At 38.1% G+C, this 25,007-nt stretch overlaps 1 protein-coding gene across 5 annotated transcripts in view; it reads left to right on the plus strand.

Annotated features, from left to right (window-relative positions):
• The window catches only part of DERA (deoxyribose-phosphate aldolase), a 138,822-nt gene that overhangs the window by 61,407 nt on the left and 52,408 nt on the right, over window positions 1–25,007 (plus strand). For 4 of the 5 annotated variants that reach the window (XR_011076022.1, XR_011076023.1, XR_011076024.1 and 1 more), the window contains exon 6: window positions 5,793–5,921. The exons of the other annotated variant lie outside the window; for it this stretch is intronic. Coding sequence is in view for 1 of the 4 variants with exons in the window: in XM_068561343.1 (XP_068417444.1) it covers window positions 5,793–5,921 (129 nt within the window). In the remaining 3 variants the exon portion in view is untranslated. The remainder of the gene's footprint in view (window positions 1–5,792; window positions 5,922–25,007) is intronic. 5 annotated transcript variants of the gene reach the window in all.

The raw sequence follows: 25,007 nt of genomic DNA on the forward strand, positions 1-25,007 counted from the left end.
TGGTGAAATAGGTCAGTAAAATGATTTGAGGAGTTGGCAGTTAAAGAATCAGAAGGCACTAGTCCCATATTTGTTAAATCCAGTTAAGCTTGAAGTGACCATTTTTGGTTAATTCTGTTTGGATCATGGATTAAAAAGCGTAAACTCCAGGTGGCTGATAATTGAGTCATAAAATACATCTGGCTTTTCTGGTTAATTTTAACTGTAGGTGAAGAAATTCACTGGGTCAAAAGGTAATATGTTTTAGAAAAAGGCTGGTGGTAATTTTGTTCATAAACATGCTCAGGATCAATGTTTTAAGAATTTTGCTATACAGGCCAAAGTTCACTTTAACAAATGCTGTGATAAAATATTTTCAAGCCTTATCTGATGGCTCACTGGTTGTAAGCACTAATCCATATAACAAAATTTCGGTGCGGTACAAAGAGTTGGCTGGGTCAGGCCATGCAGCATGATTTGACTTTTATCACACAACACTTAGTGAAAATTCATTTTACTAGAATTCTGAGCTTAATGATTAAACTTTTTGAGTGCTTACAGTAAGACAGGCAATGTGTGAAGTACTGTATATATATCTTCTCTTTTAATCCTCATATAACCTTATAAAGTAAATATTGTTATTGACACTTTAAGGATGGAAGTGAGGCTGAGAGAAATAACTTGCCTGAGGTCACGCAGGAAGTGACAGAGTTGGGTTTTAAATCCACATTGGTTTCACTCTTAAGCTTGCTTTTGATGGCAACATTGTACTAGGAAGAAAAATCATTAATTAAATCATAAGTTAACTGCAGATTAGCCTTCTTCTTTTCTTTTTTAAAATTTTTAAATTTTATTTATTTTTTTGTACAGCAGGTTCTTATTAGTCATCCATTTTATACACATCAGTGTATACATGTCAATCCCAATCGCCCAATTCATCACACCACCACCACCCTCAACCCCTGCCGCTTTCCCCCCTTAGTGTCCATACGTTTGTTCTCTACATCTGTGTCTCAATTTCTGCCCTGCAAACCGGTTCATCTGTACCATTTTTCTAGGTTCCACATATATGCATTAATATACGATATTTGTTTTTCTCTTTCTGACTTACTTCACTCTGTATGACAGTCTCTAGATCCATCCACGTCTCAACAAATGACCCAATTTCGTTCCTTTTTATGGCTGAGTAATATTCCATTGTATATATGTACCACTTCTTCTTTATCCATTCGTCTGTTGATGGGCATTTAGGTTGCTCCCATGACCTGGCTATTGTAAATAGTGCTGCAGTGACCACTGGGGTGCGTGTGTCTTTTTGAATTATGGTTTTCTCTGGGCATATGCCCAGTAGTGGGATTGCTGGATCATATGGTAATTCTATTTTTAGTTTTTTAAGGAACCTCCATACTGTTCTCCATAGTGACTGTATCAGTTTACATTCCCACCAACCGTGCAAGAGGGTTCCCTTTTCTCCACACCCTCTCCAGCATTTGTTGTTTGTAGATTTTCTGATGATACCCATTCTAACTGGTGTGAGGTGATACCTCATTGTAGTTTTGATTTGCATTTCTCTAATAATTAGTGATGTTGAGCAGCTTTTCATGTGCTTCTTGGCCATCTGTATGTCTTCTTTGAATAAGTGTCTATTTAGGTCTTCTGCCCATTTTTGGATTGGCTTGTTTGTTTTATTAATATTGAGCTGCATGAGCTGTTTATATATTTTGGAGATTAATCCTTTGTCCGTTGATTCATTTGCAAATATTTTCTCCCATTCTGAGGGTTGTCTTTTCGTCTTGTCTTTGGTTTCCTTTGAGGAGCAAAAGCTTTTAAGTTTCATTAGGTTCCATTTGTTTTTATTTTCATTACTCTAGGCGGTGGATCAAAAAAGATCTTGCTGTGATTTATGTCATAGAGTGTTCTGCCTATATTTTCCTCTAAGAGTTTTATAGTGTCCTGTCTTACATTTAGGTCTCGAATCCATTTTGAGTTTATTTTTGTGTATGGTGTTAGGGAGTGTTCTAATTTCATTCTTTTACATGTAGCTGTCCAGTTTTCCCAGCACCACTTATTGAAGAGACTGTCTTTTCTCCATTGTATATCCTTGGCTCCTTTGTCATAGATTAGTTGACCATAGGTGCGTGGGTTTAACTCTCGGCTTTCTATCTTGTTCCATTGATCAATGTTTCTGTTTTTGTGCCAGTACCATATTGTCTTGATTACTGTAGCTTTGTAGTATAGTCTGAAGTCAGGGGTCTGATTCCTCCAACTCTGTTTTTTTCCCCTCAAGACTGCTTTGGCTATTCGGGGTCTTTTGTGTCTCCATACAAATTTTAAAATTTTTTGTTCTAGTTCTGTAAAGAATGCCATTGGTAATTTGATAGGGACTGCATTGAATCTGTAGATTGCTTTGGGTAGTATAGTCATTTTCACAATATTGATTCTTCCAATCCAAGAACATGGTATATCTCTCCATCAGTTGGTATCATCTTTAATTTCTTTCATCAGTGTCTTATAGTTTTCTGCATACAGGTCTTTTGTCTCCCTAGGTAGGTTTATTCCTAGGTATTTTATTCTTTTTGTTGCAGTGGTAAATGGGAGTGTTTCCTTAATCTCTCTTTCAGATTTTTCATCATTAGTGTATAGGAATGCAAGAGATTTCTGCGTATTAATTTTGTATCCTGCAACTTTACCAAATTCACTGATTAGCTCTAGTAGTTTTCTGGTGGCATCTTTAGGATTCTCTATGTAAAGTATCATGTCATCTGCAAACAGTGACAGTTTTACTTCTTCTTTTCCAATTTGTATTCCTTTTATTTCTTTTTTTTTATGGTCTGCGTTGGGTCTTTGTTTCTGCACGCGGGCTTTCTCTAGTTGCGGCGAGCGGGGACTGCTCTTTGTTGCGGTGCGTGGGCTTCTCATCACGGTGGCTTCTCTTGTTGCGGAGCACGGGCTCTGGGCATGCGGGTTTCAGTAGTTGTGGCATGCGGGCTCTAGAGCGCAAGCTCGGTAGTTGCGGCGCACAGGCTTAGTTGCTCCGCAGCATGTGGGATCTTCCCGGACCAGGGCTCGAACCCGTGTCCCCTGCATTGGCAGGTGGATTCTTAACCACTACGCCACCAGGGAAGCCCTCCTTTTATTTCTTTTTCTTCTCTGATTGCCGTGGCTAGGACTTCCAAAACTGTGTTGAATAATAGTGGTGAGAGTGGACATCTTGTCTTGTTCCTAATCTTAGAGGAAATGCTTTCAGTTTTTCAGCATTGAGAATGATGTTTGCTGTGGGTTTGTCATATATGGCTTTTATTATGTTGAGGTAGGTTCCCTCTATGCCCACTTTCTGGAGAGTTTTTATCATAAATGGGTGTTGAATTTTGTCAAAAGCTTTTTCTGCATCTATTGAGATGATCATATGGTTTTTATTCTTCAGTTTGTTAATATGGTGTATCACGTTGGTTTGCGTATATTGCAGAATCCTTGCATCCCTGGGATAAATCCCACTTGATCGTGGTGTATGATCCTTTTAATGTGTTGTTGGATTCTGTTTGCTAGTATTTTGTCGAGGATTTTTGCATCTATATTCATCAGTGATATTGGTCTGTAATTTTCTTTTTTTGTAGTATCTTTGTCTGGTTTTGGTATCAGGGTGATGGTGGCCTCATAGAATGAGTTTGGGAATGTTCCTTCCTCTGCAGTTTTTTGGAAGAGCTTGAGAAGGATGGGTGTTAGCTCTTCTCTAAATGTTTGACAGAATTCACCTGTGAAGCCATCTGGTCCTGGACTTTTGTTTGTTGGAAGATTTTTAATCACAGTTTCAATTTCATTCCTTGTGATTGGTCTGTTCATATTTTCTATTTCTTCCTGGTTCAGTCTTGGAAGGTTATACATTTCTAAGAATTTGTCCATTTCTTCCAGGTTGTCCATTTTATTAGCGTAGAGTTGCTTGTAGTAGTCTCTTAGGATGCTTTGTATTTCTGCGGTGTCATAACTTCTCCTTTTTCATTTCTAATTTATCAATTTGAGTCCTCTCCCTCTTTTTCTTGATGAGTCTGGCTAATGGTTTATCAATTTTGTTTATCTTCTCAAAGAACCAGCTTTTAGTTTTATTGATCTTTGCTATTGTTTTCTTTGTTTCTATTTCACTTATTTCTGCTCTGATCTTTATGATTTCTTTCCTTCTGCTAACTTTGGGTTTTGTTTGTTCTTCTTTCTCTAGTTCCTTTAGGTGTAAGGTTAGATTGTTTATTTGAGATTTTTATTGTGTCTTGAGGTAGGCTTTTATAGCTATAAACTTCCCTCTTAGAAGTGCTTTTGCTGCATCCCATAGGTTTTGGGTTGTCGAGTTTTCATTGTCATTTGTTTCTAGTTATTTTTTGATTTCCTTGAATTGTTTTTTTTTTTCTTTTGGCCACACAGCACAGCATGTGGGATCTTAGTCCCCCGACCAGGGATCAAATCCCTGTCCTCTGCCGTGGAAGCACAGAGGCTTAACCATTGGACCACCAGTGAAGTCCCTAGCCTTCTTTTAGAAGGCTAAAAGAATTTTTAAAATTTAAAAAAACTTAAAAATTTAAAAATGTTTAGAATTTTTAGATCAAGAGATTTCCTTGTCAGCAGGTTCTTAGAGGACAACTTTCTCTTTTTAGATTTGGTAACTCAGCAAATGTCATTCCATCCAAGATTTATGCTCTGAGTTAAAAGAATATAAATTGTTATTGCCACACAGTCTTTGGCTGTTTATACCATTCTCACATGTTGTCATATTGGATGTGTGGGTAAGATGATTTTCTCATAGTTTACGTGGGATACACAGGGTGAGGTGGGAGGTGTGGCATCTCAGATCGTCTCTAATACTCAAAACTACTAATTGTTAGGGATTTGTGAAAATATTCAATTCTTTCTTAAAAAGCCCGTGGGTACCTCTTGGAGGCAATGAACACTGGACTTTACTGTGCATCTTGTAATAGAATCCTTGCCTTTATTTGTGTTCAGTTTTCACTGTCGAGGTTCAGGTTAAGTTCAAGTTTTCTAGGATTGAGAAGACAAGTTTTGTTTATCTTGTTATGACTTACAAGGTTTGACTGAGTTTGCTGACTTGAGACTAATTTTTTTTTTTTTTTTTTTTTTAATCCAGCTACTTTCAGAGTGCTATATGGAGTTCTAGAAAGCCAGATGTGCTATTGGGGTCAGGGGTTAATAGATTCAAAGCTGCATCTCTGAATTCCTCTACAGCTGGATTTGTGTACATACATCCATCACTACCTGGCCAGGCTCAGCACTTTATAGTCTGATATATAGACACATACCCTGGCAGATAGTGGGGCAAGCTCTTATGTCTTTATTACCATTAGCAGAGCTCTCAGGAAAGGCCTGCTTTATATTCCAACAAGAGAACTTATTTTGTGTGAATGTGAGAATTAATAAGGACCTGAGGATTTTTTTCTTTACTTTGCAAAGTAGCATACCCCTGTTTATCTGGTAGATGGATTTCTTTTTTATTCTAAGTAACCATCATATGGAAGCGGTAAAAACTATTTGTAATTTGCATGCCATTATAATGATATTTTAAAAGCTCCATGGCTCAGGACCTTGGGCCAGGGCATAGAAAGAGTTTCATGGTAGCAAACTAAGCATTCCTTGTAACAGGATGTGAACTGCAACAGAATGCCTGAGGCGATATTAAATTGGGGTGATTTTTAGAAAGTGACAAATGGTTCATGTTTCCTAAATCTGAGATGGGTTCTACCAGCTCTGAGTGGCTGCCAAGTTATGTTATCACTTGCCTGCTTTGTAACTGCCTCAATTATTTCCTTCCCCAGCCCTGTATGATGAGATTCGTCAGTTTCGCAAGGCCTGTGGGGGGGCTCATCTGAAAACCATCTTAGCAACAGGAGAACTTGGATCTCTTACGAATGTCTATAAAGCCAGTATGATAGCAATGATGGCAGGTAAGCCAGGTTTTATATTGAAATGATGGTATATATTGAATTGATGTTTTTAGAAGAAATAAGTGAGTCAGAGCATTTGGCTATTAGCTGAAAGCGCTAACCACTTGGAGTTTGTTTTGGTGGGGGGTCAGATACTTTATGAATACATGTGCAGTGGGAAATGGTCGCAAACTTGGCTTTCTTCCACATTTTTTTGGTGGCATTTCATCACTGCACTATCCTTGTAAGGCAGTAGATGGCTCTCTTGTTAGTGAATTGCCTTCTGCGTTATTCTTTTGATTATTCACTCATCAACATATGTTAGACAGGAATTTCTTTAACTGACTTATTCCTCTCTGTGAATTTAGGGTTTGATTTTTCTCAGAGATCCATATCCATACTGTCTAAGGCAGCGTGTGCTTTGTTTGTGTTAATTTTTTCTTCTTAAATTTAGGGCAGTGTCATTGTTTTTTATATTTTGAAATGTACCTTGACTTATTCTTTATCTTTACAAACAGCATGTCTAGCCAGTCATACGCCCAAGGTTGAAACTTGGGAGTCATGCTGGATTGCTTTTTCTCACCTTCATATGAATCAGTGAACGAGTCTTGAGAGTTCTACTTTTTTACCGTACCTAATCCGTCCTTGCTCCATTCTGTGTGCTGCTCTCTTAGACCACAGTCATTCCCCACATGGATCACTTCAACGGTCTCCTAACTAGTTTTCCCTGTCTCTACTTTTGTCCCCTTTCAATCTGTTCTCCACACTGTTGCCAGAATGATCTCTTTAAAATGCCAATTTGGTTGTGGTACTGCTTGCTGAAGATCCTTCAGCGGCTCCCCTTCATTTTCAAGATACAATATAAATTCCTTCAGCCCGACTTTAAAAAAGGACCCTCCCGGGGAATTCCCTGGTGGTCCAGTGGTTAGGACTCCACACGTCCACTGCAAGGGGCCCAGGTTCGATCCCTGGTCAGGGAACTAAGATCCTGCAAGACGTGTGGCACGGACAAAAAAATAAAAATAAAAATAAAAAAGGTCTTTCTCAAGACCCTGCCTGTGCCTCTGCCATCGCCTCATTTTCCCTGCATACCATATGCTCCAGCTCTATGGAATTACCCGCTGTGGTCTGCAGATGGCACCGTACAATCCTTTGGAGTCTTTGTACCTGCTGTGTCCCTGCCTGGAATGCCTTTTGCCCAAATAACTCTTGAACATCTTTAGGTTCAGCATAGTTGTCACTCTTTTCGAGGATATTTCCCCAATACTGCTTCCTCCCCCACCACTTGGTTTATTATCCCCTCTGCATGCCCTCATAGTGTTCTGTTAAAACGTCTATCAGATAACTTATCATACTGTGCTGTGACTCAGTATTGGACTTTTAGGTGCCCTACTAGTGGCTCCATGTTTGGAAGATACGTGACTCTTCAGGGCTTAAATCTGGCCCTTTGTTGTGGTCACCCTCTAGATTTTTCTACTCGTGCACTTTTTGAAGACTCAAACGAAGCATCGTTCCCTGGAACTCTACTGAAAATCAGCCAACTAGGCATTAATGAAGCTGTTACTCTGGTCACTGCTGCTGTATCCAAAAGATCTCTGCCCTGCTTGTTTCATTTAGAGCGAAATCTCTGAAAACCCAAGGATAGGGAAGAGTGGAACACTTTAAAGAGTGGGACATCAGTTATGTTGGCGTTTCAAAGGCCCCCAGTAATAGAAGATGCTGCAACTCTCAGGAACCTGGGCAAGGCCCATTGGAGTCTTAGGTAGACCAGTAGCCTCCCTTTTCATGCTCCTCACCAGGACAAGGGAGTTAGCCCAGAATACCGTGATCCAGGTCACAGTGAAAGTATATTCATTCTGGGCCGGCAGCGAACCCTGTCCTACTCACTGCACCTACTGCATAGATAGGAACATGGTATTAGGTCCTCATGCTTGGACACTTCTGTTCCATCCTCCACCCCACCCATCGCAGCCACAGACAGAAATGTGACTAGAAACACGCTCTCCCCTGTTCCTGTTGGCTTGTATCCGTGTCCATGTCATTGTTTATCTCCTTCATTTCTTCATCTAATCAGTGTCTATTACTGTGAGTAATATAACTTTGTCTGTGAGGTGTTTTACCAGATACTTTAGAATAATATTTCTTCACCTTCACACCAGCCCTGTAGTTGATGAAGAAACTTAAGATGGAGAGACTTGCCTAAGGTTCAAAGCTAATTGATCACATAAGTCATTATTTGAACCCAGGTCTTCTGGCTTCAGGTGTATTGCTTTTTCAGTTGTAACCCAGCTGTCTCCCAAGGCACTGTGCTAGATCTTACCATGAATTAAAGGCACATCTTTGTGAAGTATCATGCACTTCCTGGCCCACAGTTTATGCTTCCTATTTTGTTAAGAAGGTATATAACATAAACGAAGTTATGTTTTGAAAGATTTTTTAAATTAAAAAAATTTATGGACTAAACTCATGTTTCATCCTATTTCTGTAGTATTTTTTAAAACTGTTATTGTTTTCTTCAAAATCAACTTCACTGAGGTACATTTACATTCAATAAAGTTCAAGTGTTAAGTGTACGATATGATGAGTTTTGACAATCTGTATATTCCATCATACCAGAAATATCCTTTGTTCCCCTTTGCAGTCAGTTCCACTCTTTTTTACCTTCTGCTCCAGGTGCAATAACTGATCTGATTTTATCACCATAGATTAGCTTTGCCAGTTTTGGAACATTATACTTATATAGTATGTACTCTTTTGTGCTTGTTCCCCTCCCCCACCCCCGAGGTAATAGCTGTGAGATCTATCACGTTGTTCTGTGTATAAGGAGTTTGCTTAGTGGCTTTTCATTGTACACATATATGAGTTGCTAAATTTATTGGTCTGAAGTGTTTGTAATATTCTCTTATTAGCCTGATGTCTGTAGGGTCTATGGTTATGTCTCCTTTTTTATTCCTGATATTGGTCATTTTTGTTTTCTGTTGTTGTTATTGTTGTTCTTTGTTTTGTTTTGGTAGAAAACAGAGTCTTGCTAGGGGTCTGCCAGTTTTATTAGTCTTTTCAAAGAGCTCAGGTTGGTTGATCACACTTTTTAGATCTGATTTGCTTGGTTTCACTTTGGTATACTTGTTCTATTAATTGTTGAGAGGGCTGTTAAAATCTCCAGATGTGATTGTGGATTTGCATACTTATCCTTTTAGTTTTGTCAGCTTTTTCTAACTTTATTGTGGAGCTCTGTTGTTAAGTATAGACACTTTTAGGATTGGTATGTTTACCTGTTGAATTAGCTTATTCATCATTATGACATGTCCCTTGTTATCTCTGGTACTAGACCTTTGTCTGAATGTCCACTTGGTCTAATATTAATCTAGCCACACTGGCTTTCTTGTGCTTACCATTTTCATGGTATATCTTTTTCCCATCCTTTTATTTTCAGCCCATCTGTGGTTATATATTTAACGTTATCCCTTAGAGACAGATGTTTAAAAAATTCATTGTGGTAATCTCTGCTTTTTAATTGAAATGTTTTGTCCATATACACTTCACATAATTATTGATATGATAGGATTTAAGTCTATCATCTTGCCATTTGTTTCCTCCTTGTTCTGATCTATTTTTGTTCCTCTTTTCCTGCCACCTTTTGCATTCATCAGATACAGCACTTCATTTTTATTTTTTCTATTGGCTTTTTATCTACAACCTCTTTGTATTTTTTTAGTAGTTGCTCTAGCAAATTACAGTATGCATTTTTAACTTATCACAGTCTACTTAGAATTAACATTACAGATGTACCATAGAGATAGTGCAAGTTTGGGTCCAGACCACTGCAATGAAGCGAATATTGCAATAAAGCAAATCACATGAATTTTTTGGTTTCTCAGTTCATATAAAAGTTATGTTTACACTGTACTATAATCTATTAAGTGTACTATAGCATTATGTCTAAAAAAACAATATACATACCTTAGTTAAAAAATACTTTATTGCAAAAAGTGCTAACCATCATCTGTGCCTTCAAAGAGTTGTAATCTTTTTTGCAGTAGTAACATCAAAGATTTCTGATCACAGATCACTATAACAAATATAATAGTAATGAAAATTTTTGAAATATATCAAGAATTACCAGAATGTGGCACAGAGACACAGAGTGAGCAACTGCTGTTGGAAAAATGGCGCCAATAGACTTGCTTGATGCAGGGTTAACACACACCTTCAATTGGTAGAAAATGCAATATCTGTAAAGTGTAATAATGCAAAGCGCAATAAAGCAAAGCACAATAAAATAAGGTATGCCTGTATTCCACTTTACACTTCAAATGTCACAAATGTAAAAACCTTACAGCAGTTCCATCTACACCCTCATTAGTCCTTTGAATTATTTTAATGTACTTCTTCTTCCAACTATTTATAAACTATTCCTCAAAATGATGTGATTTTTGTTTTGACAGTCATTTGTCTTTTAAGGAAATTAAAAGGAAAAAAAACTAAGTAAAACTAGTCTTTTACATGTCATTTCCATCTTTTATCCTTCCTGTAGTCTGCTGGTGATTAATTCTCTCAGATTTTGTTCATTGGAAAATGTCTTTATTTCACCCCCATGTTTCAAGGATGGTTTGCTGAATATAGAGTTTCAGGTTACAGTTTTATTTTTATTTCAGCACTTAACCATATCATTCCATTTCTTGGAATTCTATTTCTTCTTGTTTTCCTATAAGTAATGTTTTATCAAATACCCAGTCAGTATTTTCTCTTTATCTTTGTTTTTCACTAATTTGACTGTGATGTGCCTAAATGTGGTTTTCTTTGTATTCATCCTGCTTTTGTAGTTTGCTGAGCTTCTTGGATTTGTAGGTTGTTGTTTTAGGACTTCTCTGCCCCACTCTCTTTCCTTCTAGGACCCAAGTACCTGAGTGTTAGATATTGTCTCACAGCTTACTGGGGCCTATTCATTTTAATTTTAATCTTTCTCCCCCACCTCTGTTTTTCTGCTTGGCTAATATACGTGGATCTTTCTTCAAGTTCATTGACCCTTACTTTCCACCTTAAATTTACTTTTATGCCCATCCATTGAAATTTATGCTCCTGAACATTTTTAGTTTTAGAATCCATTTATTCTTTTTTAGAATTTTAAGTTTTCTGCTATTTCCCATTTTTTCACTCATTGAGATCATTCTTTCTTTAAAATCCTTGAACATATTTGTAACAGCTGATTAAAGTCCTTGTCTGCTTATTTGTCTATCTTAATTATCTTAAGGTCTGTATCTTGAGCTGGCAATTTCCCAGTGCCTAAAAATAGTTGCCTTATATATTTTGCTCAGTTATATAGTTACTTATGGCAGGAGGGCAAGTCTGGTAACATTTCTTCTCTCATGTTTGGAATTCTTCATGGCTTTTGTTTTCCCATTAATTTAGCATCATAAATCTCAAAAGGAAAGGGGTTTGTCATTTACATTCATAATAATTTTTATCTTACAATTTCGATAGCCATTTCTATTATTCTCTCAAACACAATTCTCTAAAGAGAGAAAGGTGGAAATACGTAACTACGTTAGTCCAGTATTATACATCATTGTAAGTAAAAACTTAGCCAGGGTGTGTTTACATTTTTGCTCAACTAAGTGATTCGTAGCCTACTTTTGGTTTAATCTTGTTTAGGAATCTCTCAAAATGTTTTAGGGGAAGGAGCCATGTTCATAGGAGCTAGAAGACCTGGACTCTTGTTCTATCTTGCAGAATTTGTGACCTTGAACAAATAAATTAATCTGATTATAACTTCAAATGAAGTAATGTATATGACCTTTGGTGTAACTGTAGGAGATGAAAGCTATTGAGCTGGATTACATTCTGTACTGATCCCAAAGCTTACTGTAGTAGTAGGATTTTTCAGTGAATCTTACATATGAACTTGTTTTGCCGGCTTTTGACTCTGTCTTAAAAAAGAAAGGTGCAAAAAATATCTGATTCGTTGAGAATCGCAATTAGATGTGGCCCAGTTTATTTTTCTTATGGTACACTTCTTAGCTATGGTTGTCATTGCTCTTGATTCTTTTACAGTGGAGGCTGTAGCAGCCACCTCAGCTCTTCAGACATGTATAAGATCACTTATTCAGCAGCTACAATGGTCCAGAACCAAGCCAGGAACCAGAAAAAAATAAGTAAATAAATAAAATATTTTGAATAGACGAAATACATGTGATATAATCTATAATATAACAGTAATAATAAGTAACATTTCTTGAGCATTTACTGTGTGACAGGTACTATTTTAAGGGCTTTATATATATTTACATTTAACCTTCACAACAACTCTACGAGGGAGGTAGGTACTCTTCTATGGTAAAATAAGAACATCAGTTAAAAGGATATCTTTGCTGCTATTTTGTATGGTCATTTTTGCTATTTGTAAACATCCCAGGTAATTTCTGTCTTTGTTATACCATTTTCTGTGTCTGTTATAGCCTTCTCCCCTCCTGTTAGCTGTTTTTAAAGATTTAAGTGAAACTTTCATACTCTGTCAAATCTCTCTATGATCCTTTCAAGGCAGAATTAATTGTTCATACTGTCCTTCGCTTAGGTATATAATGCCAGGAGAATTAATACTGGTATATAAATACCAGTAGCATTTGTCATGTAGTATCACCATCAGTTGTTTTACCTCTTATTTTTTTTATAAAACTATGAACCTCCTTGAGGCCAAGAATTATCTTCCTTATCTGTATTCCCCTGTGATTGCTACCCTGCCTGACATCTAGGAGAGCCTAAGGAAATATTTTGGAATACACCAATGAGTCAGTGAGAAAGACAGACAGAGGTAAGGAAGAGTGAAAATAGGCAAAGTGAAATTAGATTAGATTAGGTCTAGATTCATCTTCCCAGATGTGCCACCACCTTGTAGAGTTTGGACATGTTATTTTGAGAGTTTTTATTTTAATTGAACAAAAAGATAGAAAATGTATACCTTTGACAAGGAGATTGTATATACAAAGTATGGCTTAGGCAATCCAAGCAGTGGTATGATGTATAAAAGTTTTGTTAGGATTCTCAGAAAGTGCTAGAAGCAAGGAAAAGACCAAGGAGAACTTTTTGCCTTGGCTTTTTGGTCATTGAAAATGGATCTTACTTTTACATTAGTGGAAATGTGGTGAGAGAAATATAAATAAAGGAGAAGGTGAGGTGGGAATAAACAGTTTGAAGGGAAAATAATCAAGGAAGGGAAACGAGAGCCATATTTTTTTCATCAAACAAGCCAAGAACAAGGTGATAGGAAGTAAGATAGAAAGGGAAACATGCTTATAGAAAAGAGAAGTCGAAAGCTGACCTGCTAAGGGATTTCAGCCCAGCAAATGAACACATTAAGAATAATGCCGGAATGTAGAAAAGTGGCTTTATCTTTCAGTAGCCTGGACCGTTTGCACACATGCAACAGCTAACAGGCTCTGCTCTGAAGTTATGCTAGACCTTATCTTTGGAAATAATGCAGGCATGATAAACAAGGTTGGAGTAGAAAAGCACTAAAGATGCAATCATAATGTCATCAGGTTTGAATTGCTGATGAAGATCTGTGGGAAGAGTACTAACATGAAAATATGGGCTTGAGAAAAGCAGACCTTGAAGGGAATGCAAAATGAGTTTTGAACTTGGCTGGGATTTTGTAACATATAGGAAATGAAAAATGAAAAAAGTAGGAACCAGGGGAGGGAATACTCGAAATTCAACCCAATAAGATCAAAGTAATACAGAAACAATGGGATGAAGCAAAGAAGTAGACAAAAATAGGAGGGAAGCCGTTAAGTAAATAAAATAAAGGGGAAGAATAGTGGGAAACTTGCTATGACTAAAGGAAACCAAAATCCTAAAAAAATGCTGTGATTAACAGCAAATTAACATCTAAGATTTTTTTAAAAACATTTAAAAAATTTAAAAATATGAATCAAACAGTAGAATAAAAGACAGTGTAGATTTATTTTTCTAAAGATTGTCAGAAGTCACACTGAGTCCTTCATCTTAGGCTGCAAATCTTTGTATTCTCAAGGAGTATTGATCCAGATGGCACATACAGACCCCTGGGGTGTTCCAGCCTGTTTTTTTTTGTTTGTTTGTTTGTTTTTGTTTTTTAAGTAAGATCTTGCCTTTCATAGGAAAGCATTTAATTTATGAGAAAGTATGCTTCAGTTGAAAGTTTATCACTGGGGAAAGCATAAGAATATAGATGTGCATTAGGTTAAGAAGTAAAGAATTTAAAGTGTAAATTTATTTACAGTTCCTTAAACTAGCCCTGAAAATTAAACCACTTACAGGGTAAAAACTAATTAACTTGCCGTCTCATTCAAGGAGTCAATTTAAATTCAAGGCCCCAAGCAAAAATATCAGAAAGTTTACCTTCACTCACCCACGCCCTCCCCATCCTTTCTTGAGTGCAAAATAAAAAACTGCAGAAGAGAGGAGTTATCATGTTTTCTGGCCTCCCAGCAGTACAGGAACTACTGATGGTGCATTTTGGTCTATGAATGTCATTTTTATAAAAGGTTAAGTCTATACATTTAAGCATAAGGCATTTTCTGTGGCTCTTCACGGCTGGGCTTCTGGAGGGAAGAGAAAAAAAAGGGAAAGCTTGAAAGCTTAGTTTTTTTGTATTGTGTACTAGCCTGTGTAAAATTTTACTGTGTGAAATTTTTTTTAAGTGTAACCCAGCTTATTCCAAAAGCACGTAACTGCCTGCTACAGACCTGGCTTGCCGAGAGAAATTCCCGGCACAAAGGCTTGCACATAACAAGTGCCTAGAAAATGCTCATTGATGGGTTAGGTTATCAGGTACAAGGACGTCAATAGATATATTTGTAAACAACGTGCATAAAATTCATTTTTTTAAAGAAATTTGTATTTTCTCAGCAAAAGAATAAGGGATTTTTCTTAATGAAATTGTGGTGTATGACATAGAGGTGAGACCTGTAGGTAGTTGCTCATGTCTCTGAGATTCTGTTATTCATTTGTCTTTAATTCCTAACACGTTAACTTCTGTTACTTACTCTTTAAAGTCTGTGCCAGCTAGTTACTGATCTTTTAGCAAACTCTTAAATGCTGGGAACTTGGAGTCCTCAAATGGGTCCCTCAGTACTTTGCACCAGGTAGACACTTGGTAAACGTATTTGTTGAATGATTTCGTGAATAAAGGTTAGTAAATCATGTGAAGTTAGTAGTTTACTGAATTCTTTTTGCAGTTGTTTTAAGAGGGAAGTAGGGGAGGTACCTTATCAGCGTTGAGTGGCTGGAGACCTGAAGCTTGGAAGTTAAGTGACTAGACCAAGGCCACGCATTTAGGACGTGGCGGATTCTGAAGGGCTCTTGACTCCAAGTTCCATGCTTTAGTTATCGTGCGGTTCTGCTCTCCACCCTGCGATTGATCTGAATTATGTAAGATATGTTTAAGCTGTGTTTAACCTTTGGAGGCACAGACGTCTTTCTAGAGTCACTGAATGAGATTTATATGTTGAGCTGTACTTTTCTATTGAGGACAAGGAAAATAAGACAATAGACTGTTTGGAGAAAAACTCTAGGGGGTGGTGGACATGAAGTACACATGAAAGAGCAAGTTGAAAGCAAGCCTAGAGCCCCGCCTATGATAGACCCACAGCAAATCCCCGTTGCAATGAAAGGGAAGGTTGCAAGAGGACCCTGACCTCAGGCAGCTTCCACTGTAATTTTGCGTTCACCTGCGCTGCTGATGGTTCCATGATGATACACTTGGAAGTCAGCAGGGTCATGCTTATCAACTGCTACTTGAGTTCTGTACTAAGGTTCTTGTTTGTTTTCAGATTCCCCTCCCTGGGGTGCCCAGGGAACAGCTAGGGAGTGACAGTGGAAGTGGACCTTTCTCTTGTCCACCTGAGGAAGGAGAAGGAGAGAGGTCAAGGCTGAGGGCAGTGTAAGAATGAAGGCGCAGAGGGATGAGGTGAAAGGGTGCGGAGGACGGGAATGGTATTGGAGCGTGTGTAGAGGGATGTCCCAGCGTGGGATGAGGGAAGTTGAAACTTTCCCATGAAGAGTGATGGAAAAGATAGGGGGCGTCTTATTTAGGAAAAGCACGATCACTGGGGCTGTGTTATTGTGTTCAAATACTTGTACACACATATATACACAAGAAATGATGAAAAAGCATGATTGTTGTCTATTACCCCAAGGTAGGAGGGCTGGGACCATCTTTTAGAAGTTATAGGAAGATGGATTTTGGCCTGGTGTAAAGCAGAGTTTTGTTAAAGTTCAAGTATTCTGGAACTTGGATGGGCCACGTCAGGAAGTAGGAGGTGTTCAAAGCGCAGGCTGGGCGACAGCCCGATGGAGCCAGTGTTAGATACATGATAGTCGGCAGCCATTGGGGTGCTTTCTGCTTTGGAGTTAAGTGTGATCCTAGAAGAAGAAACGTTTTATGTGAACCTTTGGACCTAAACATTAAATGTGATCCTTTGGAGTCGAGTCTGATCCTAGAGGAGAAAAATATTTTACACGCACGCACGCACACACACAGGTTGTGTGTGTGTGAAATTTCTGGGTAGATTTCAAGCCAGGATAGACAGGGCCCCCAAATATGGAATTAATGGGAAAAGAGGGAGGGTGTTGGTTTTCTAGGATTGCCATAACAAAGTACCTCAAACTCGGTGGCTTAAAACAACAGACATTTATTCTCATGGTTCTGGAGGGTAGATGTCCAAAATCAAGGTGTCCACAGGGCCGTGCTGCCTCTGAAATCTGTAGCGGAGAATCCTTTCTTGCTGGCAATACTTGGCATTCCTTGGCTTATAGATGCATTACTCCAATCTCTGCTTCCATCATCACATGGTCATCTTCTCCCTGTGTATTTCTGCGTCTCTTCTCTTCTTACAAGGGCACCCATTATGTAATGGCCCACCTTACTTAGTAAGACCTTACCTTTACTTAAGTAATTGCATTTGCAATGATGCTATTTTCAAATAGGTCACTTTCTGAGGTACTGGGGTTTGGAACTTCAGCTTATATTTTTAGGGGGCACAGTTCAACCCATAACGAAGAGAAGTGGGGTTCTTGCACTGTGGTTCTATTATTTCCTGTAAAGACCTGAAGAAGTTCGAGAAAAATACTTTGAGTCAAACCAGCAAACTTAAATTCAGGTACAAAAGATTGATTTTTCCCTCTAAGCAATGTTGGATGGCTTTGTGGATAGGGGAAATCTAGTAGATATTAAATATTTTTATCTGCAAAAAGCATTTGGTAAGGTTCTCAATGGGAGATTAATGGCTAAAATAAAGAGTGAGGCATTAGGAGATAAATTTGCTTATGAGCAAGAGACAGAGACTAACAGTAGAAGGAAATACTTTTTAGATTGGAAAGGAGTGACATACAGCACAAGCCAGGAATCAGTTTTGGGACCTATGGGTTTTTCACTTTATTTTTATTGGACTTTGTAATAAAAATACAGATCTTCAAACAGTCCAAGACACAGAGTGAGTAATACTACAAGCATCACTAATCAAAAGTTATTCTCTATCATAAACTAAATGACCGATAATCAATACTGACACAAGACCACACAATGTGCCATAATATTATAAAATGGAGCAAGCAATTCTCCTGTGTTCCCTTTTCTTCTGCATTTCTTTATTTGTTTTTCAAAAAACATTTGCAAGTTTCTAGGTTTACTTTATAAGCCAAATCAATGAAAAAAAAATTTTTTTTAAACTTGGAAAGATGTGTTAACTAAGAGAAAAATTGGTTGAAGCAAGACAGAGGTTATAATGCCGTCCCTAGAATAAAGAAATTAGGGACCCTGTGTGTTAAATTGCTCAGTGAGCTATTGAATCAAAAGATTTCAGGAGCGAGGGGGCGTTATTGAAATCATCAGCTTATTCTGCAGTCATGGCTTTAATGGAAGCATGTGCAAAAAAGTCATTGTTAGACTGATAAAACTACATGTCTGAGGGAGTGAAATATTATAGTATGGAAACATTTTTCTTTTCTTTTCCTTTTTAAAAATTTGAACATAATGGCTCTAAAAAAAATCTATAAAATCGAGTGATTGTATATGTAACTTTTGTCCTCCCAGGAACTAGTTGAGTATGTGGGAAACGTACTTTTCAAATTGGAATTTTGCCTGCAACTCCTTCTGTCTCAGTCACTAAAAGGTCTTTGCAGATTCCTCTCTGTTTTTTCTTGATTTGTACATTGTCAGATAAGCCAAGGGAAATAGAGCAACTAAACATTAAAAAATTAACTCATAGAAGTTCTAAATGCTTTGAAAACTGGAAAGGATTATAAAGAATCTTGTTCATCTCAAAGCTCTCATTTTATAGGTGAGAAAACCGAGATCCAGAAAAGTCAGATTCGGAAGGAATTTACCCCAGAACAAATAAGTCAAAACACAGTCTAGAGCGAGGTTCTTAACCCGGACTGCAAATTAGAATATCCTGAAGAGCTTCTTCCAGAAACTGTTGAAAAGATCCTACCACCCAGAGATTCTGATTTGAATGGTCTTGAATGGAACCAAGAGAATCAGTACTTTTTTAAAACTTCCCCTGGTGTGTCTACTGTGTAGGCAGGAATGAGAGCCTCTGATCTGGAATCTAGGTTTCCTGATGTTAAGACAAGAATTTTTTCCACTCACCCTGATAGTTTAGAAATTATTCAGAGAGAGAATTTCAAATTCAAGGGGAAAAACCTTCAACAAAGATACTCCACAATGAACAGGCTGATTGTCCCTGTAGTTAGTTGCCTTACAGATGGCTTGTTGGGAACTCTGAACCTATATTCCCATAGAAACAAGATCATAAGTGGTTATTTGGTCTCTCTGCCAAGCCTGAGTTTAGCAGACAGAATAACTGAAGTTTAGCTCTGCAGCAGTAGTTCTGTAGGTCCTAACTGACACGTGACAATGTTTTTTTTTGGAAGGACGTGAATTTGTATTTCTAATTAGGTCTCTAAGAACATTTTTCATCCTTCCACCACCTTGATAGTATTGAGGTCTCTCCTTCTTCCATCTGCAAGTTATTAGGTTTAGGTCCTAACTGACACGTGACAATGTTTTTTTTTTTTGGAAGGACGTGAATTTGTATTTCTAATTAGGTCTCTAAGAACATTTTTCATCCTTCCGCCGCCTTGACAGTATTGAGGTCTCTCCTTCTTCCATCTGCAAGTTATTAGGTTTAGGGTTTGAATGGGGACTCCCCCAGTTCCAGGCTGTGCTGGGGGGGTGGAAGGAAATGAGGGAGTGAGGGGTGGTAACAGCTGTGGTGAAGACGGAGGGGCTGGGGGAAAGGCTAGTTGGAAAGAGGAGAGCTAGGTTTTCTGTCATCCTAATACCTAGGGTGTTTGTTTCCCTCGAATGCGCTCATCCAGCAAGTATTTCATGAACATCTAATGTTTATCAGTGCTATTCTGGGCATTGGAGAAGGATGAGACGAGAGAGGAGGGGGAGAAAAATAAGTAAGATGTAGCTCCTTCCCTTTAAATGCTGACAATCTCTTAGTCTGGTGAGGAGGTGAAAATGGGGTTTATGGTTTGCCCTGTTGGGAACCCAGGGGCTGAAGGGACACTTACGCTGGGGCTGCAGGAACCTGGCGAACCCTCTGGAGGACTCATGGATGGGTTGGCAAAGCAAGTGGCCTTTGTGGAGGAGTCATTAGGTGCAGAGGTAGAGGAAGGGCGTTTCAGGCAGAGAAGCACATGCCCTTTTATACCCGCGAAGAACATGTCGTGGTGAGAACGCTGGTATGATTGGGGTGGAGAAGTGGTGGGAGAAGCGGAGGAGGAAGCAGATAAGCTGTCTGGGGCTTACGGCCATGCTGTAGAGTTTGTGTTCCCATCTGTGGGTGTGGAAAGTTTTTAGCCTTTGAAAGTTTATAGCCGGGAAATGAGCAATCGCTTAATTCATTCATCCATTTATTCCTCCACTATGTGCCAGGCACGAGGGATAAAGATCAATAAGACATCCTAACTCCAGACTCCTCTTCCTCCCTTACTGCTCTCTGCGGTAGTGGAGCAGTGATCAGATTTTCACTTTAGGGGCAGTGGATTTGGGCTGGAGACAGCGAACCTGTTAGGAAGCTGTTGTAGCAGTCTGGCCAACCAGGATGAGGAGCTGAACCCGGGCAGTACGGTGGGGATGGAGAGGAGTGGATGGCCGTGGGGGGTATTAAGGGGGCAGAATGAACAGTACTTGGTGAATGGTTGTCTGCTGAGCAGGGAAGGGAGAGGACAAAACAACTCATAATGGTGCAGTTTATCAGGTTAGGGAATTCAAGAGAAACAAGGCTTTTTCCAGCCCAGGAAGCTGAGCCTCTGCTTCCCATTACAAGACCTCCAGCTGTTCATTCTGTTGTCGGCTTGTTGCAGAACCCACCATAGTCTCACCACTTTTTCCCTACCCTTCTGTTCTTGTAACAAGGAAAAGAATTTTTAAGGAAATCTGAGTAAGACTATGAAGATAAAAGAGAGGCTATTTTTCTGTTTAAAAACATTAGCAAGACAAAGCACGTAAAGCAAAACGGAGAATGAATACAGTTATTTTAGTGATTTGGGAGGAAAAGGAAATTCATGTTTTTACTTGAATTATCAGGATGATGCTTTGCTTTCCTAGTGACCCAAGAATGAGTGTTATAATATGCTTTTTGTAAAAAATTTATCATCAACTGGGGCATCGAAAGTTAAGTTTCCTATGTTACAAAGCTGCTAAATTGGGCAGGGACAACGGGGGAGGCACTGAACAGTCAATGAAATGGGAAAGAATTTAGATCATCCATGTCACATGAAGCCAGCAAAAGGCTGTTTGTAGAACGTTAGCTGCTATCACACTGGTTTTATGTTAACATTCTAGTGAATAATTAAAATTTGCCTGTTTATTTTTTAATAAAAAGGAAAAGCACATAAATTACCTCAGAGTTTATAATATTATCTATAGTCGCTTTCACAGATGTAGAGGTTTCTAAGTAGGATTGCAGATTAGATAACTTAGACAGTCAAAAAGCAGATTTTCTTCTGCATTCCGGGTGTTCTCATCTCACCGTGTTCATTATTAGAATGCCTTTCAAAAATATAAAATGAAAATCCTTAAAACTACTACTTGGAGACATTTTCATTAGAGGTGGTGTTTTCTAAATTGAGTGGTTATTACATGTATTTTTTCTGCTGAAATTATTTTTGAAGTACATTTCTCATTTTCATCCTGTGTCTGTAAGCACACACCCAGGCATGGCTGATACTCTCTCTCTTCCCGCTTAGCTTTTTAACAGCCGGACTCCCATGAGGTGATCAGGGACTCCCTTATAATTCAATATAGTTTTCAGTTAAACCCACCCTTCTCCACTACTGTTTTCTTTGGTTGTCCCTTCAGGGCTAGACTGGAAAAGCTCGGGGGGTTTTATTCAAGCAATTGACTCAGACAAAAAGCAGCTTACGCAGAGATGGGGAAGAGATTCAGCCTCAGAAACAAAGAGAAGGAGACAGACGTTGGGAAGCCACAGTCTTACGGTCTTGGGTGATGCTGTATTTGATGCTTTTAAGGATGTATTCACGGTCCCAGAAGAAGAAGAGAAAAACAAAGGGACTGAGAAAATATTTGAAGAGATTATAGTTGAACACCTCCCTACTATGGGAAAGAAAATAGTCAATCAAGTCCAGGAAGCACAGAGAGTCCCATACAGGATAAATCCAAGGAGAAACACGCCAAGACACATATTAATCAAACAATAAAAAATTAAATACAAAAAAAAAAATATTAAAAGCAGCAAGGGAAAAGCAACAAATTACATACAAGTGAATCCCCATAAGGTTAACAGCTGATCTTTCAGCAGAAACTCTGCAAGCCAGAAGGGAGTGACAGGACATATTTAAAGTGATGAAAGGGAAAAACCTACAACTAAGATTACCCAGCAAGGATCTCATTCGATGGAGAAATTAAAACCTTTACAGACAAGCAAAAGCTAAGAGAATTCAGCACCACCAAACCAGCTTTAAAGCACATGCTAAAGGAACTTCTTTAGGCAGGAGACACAAGAGGAGGAAAAGACCTACAATAACAAACCCAAAACAATTAAGAAAATGGGAATAGGAACATACGTATCAGTAATTAGCTTAAATGTAAATGGTTTAAATGCTCCAACCAAAAGACATAGACTGGCTGAATGGATATAAAAACAAGACCCGTATATATGCTGTCTACAAGAGACCCACTTCAGACCTAGGGACACATACAGACTGAAAGTGAAGGGATGGAAAAAGATATTCCACGCAAATGGAAATCAAAAGAAAGCTGGAGTAGCAATTCTCATATCAGACAAAATAGACTTTAAAATAAAGACTATTACAAGACACAAAGAAGGACACTACATAATGATCAAGGGATCAATCCAAGAAGAAGATATAACAATTGTAAATATTTATGCACCCAAATAGGAGCACCTCAATACATAAGGCAAATGCTAACAGCCATAAAAGGGGAAATCGACAGTAACACAATAATAGTAGGGGACTTTAAGACCCCACTTTCACCAATGGACAGATCATCCAAAATGAAAATAAATAATATAGGACATTCCATCCAAAAACAACAGAATACACTTTCTTCTCAAGTGCTCATGCAACATTCTCCAGGATAGGTCATATCTTAGGTCACAAATCAAGCCTTGGTGAATTTAAGAAAATTGAAATCGTATCAAGTATCTTTCCCAACCACAGTGCTATGAGACTAGATATCAGTTAAAGGAAAAAAAAAACTGTAAAAAATACAAACACATGGAGGCTAAACAATACACTACTAAATAACCAAGAGAGCACAGAAGAAATCAAAGAGGAAATCAAAAAATACCTAGAAACAAATGACAATGAAAACACGACGACCCAAAACCTGTGGGATGCAGCAAAAGCAGTTCTAAGAGGCAAGTTTATAGCAATACAGTCCTACCTCAAGAAACAAGAAACATCTCAAATAAACAACCTAACCTTACACCTAAAGCAATTAGAGAAAGAAGAACAAAAAACCCCCAAAGTTAGCAGAAGGAAAGAAATCATGAAGATCAGATCAGAAATAAATGAAAAAGAAATGAAGGAAATGATAGCAAAGATCAGTAAAGCTAAAAGCTGGTTCTTTGAGAAGATAAACAAATTGATAAACCATTAGCCAGACTCATCAAGAAAAAAAAAGGGAGAAGACTCAAATCAACAGAATTAGCAATGAAAAAGGAGAAGTAACAACTGACACTGCAGAAATACAAAGGATCATGAGAGATTACTACAAGCAGCTATATGCCAATAAAATGGACAACCTGGAAGAAATGGACAAATTCTTAGAAAAGCACAACCTTCTGAGACTGAACCAGGAAAAAATAGAAAATATAAACAGACCAATCACAAGCTGAAATTGAGACCTTGATTAAAAATCTTCCAACACACCAAAGCCCAGGGCCAGATGGTTTCACAGGTGAATTCTATCAAACATTTAGAGAAGAGCTAACACCCATCCTTCTCAAACTCTTCCAAAAAATTGCGGAGAAAGGAACACTCCCAAACTCATTCTACGAGGCCACCATCACCCTGATACCAAAACCAGACAAAGATGTCACAAAGAAAGAAAACTACAGGCCAATATCACTGATGAACATAGATGCAAAAATCCTCAACAAGATACTAGCAAAGAGAATCCAACAGCACATTAAAAGGATCATACACCATGATCAAGTGGGGTTTATCCCAGCAATGCAAGGATTCTTCAATGTATGCAAATCAATCAACGTGATACACCATATTAACAAATTGAAGGATAAAAACCATATGATAATTCAGTAGATGCAGAAAAAGCTTTTGACAAAATTTAACACCCATTTATGATAAAAACCCTCCAGAAAGTTGGCATAGAGGGAACGTACCTCAACATAATAAAGGCCATATATGGCAAATCCACAGCCAACATTATTCTCAATGGTGAAAAACTGAAACCATTTCCACTAAGATCAGGAACAAGACAAGGGTGCCTACTCTCACCGCTGTTATTCAACATAGTTTTGAAAGTTGTAGCCACAGCAGTCAGAGAAGAAAAAGAAATAAAAGGAATCCAAATTGGAAGAGAAGAAGTAAAACTGTCACTGTTTGCTGATGACATGATACTATACATAGTGAATCCTAAAGATGCCACCAGAAAAACTACTAAAGCTAATCAATGGATTTGGTAAAGTAACAAGATACAAAATTAATGCACAGAAATCTCTTGCATTCCTATACACTAATGATGAACAATCTGGAAGAGAAATTAAGGAAACGCTCCCATTTACCATGGCAACAAAAAGAATAAAATACCTAGGAAGAAACCTACCTAAGGAGGCAAAAGACCTGTATGCAGAAAACTATAAGACACTGATGAAAGAAATTAAAGATGCTACAAACAGATGGAGAGATATACCATGTTCTTGGATTGGAAGAATCAACATTGTGAAAATGACTGTACTACCCAAAGCAATCTACAGATTCAGTGCAATCCCTATCAAACTACCAATGGCATTTTTCACAGAACTAGAACAAAAAATTTCACAATTTGTATGGAAACACAAAAGACCCCGAATAGCCAAAGCAATCTTGAGAAAGAAAAACGCAGCTGGAGGAATAAGGCTCCTTGACTTCAGACTGTACTACAAACCTACAGTAATCAAGACAGTATGGTACTGGCACAAAAACAGAAATATAGATCAATGGAACAGGGTAGAAAGCCCAGAGGTAAACCCATGCACATATGGTCACCTTATATTTGATAAAGGAGGCAAGAATATACAGTGGAGAAAAGACAGCCTCTTCAGTAAGTGGTGCTGGAAAAACTGGACAGCTACATGTAAAAGAACGAAACTAGAACACTCCCGAACACCATACACAAAAATAAACTCAAAATGGATTAAAGACCTAAATGTAAGACCAGACACTACAAAACTCTTGGGGGAAAACATAGGCAGAACACTCTATGACATAAATCACAGCAAGATTCTTTTTGACCCACCTCCTAGACAAATGGAAATAAAAACAAAAATAAGCAAATGGGACCTCATGAAACTTCAAAGCTTTTGCACAACAAAGGAAACCATAAACAAGACAAAAAGACAACCCTCA

The sequence above is a fragment of the Eschrichtius robustus genome, chromosome 13 (assembly GCF_028021215.1).
Source record: "Eschrichtius robustus isolate mEscRob2 chromosome 13, mEscRob2.pri, whole genome shotgun sequence".
Lineage (NCBI taxonomy): Eukaryota > Metazoa > Chordata > Mammalia > Artiodactyla > Eschrichtiidae > Eschrichtius > Eschrichtius robustus.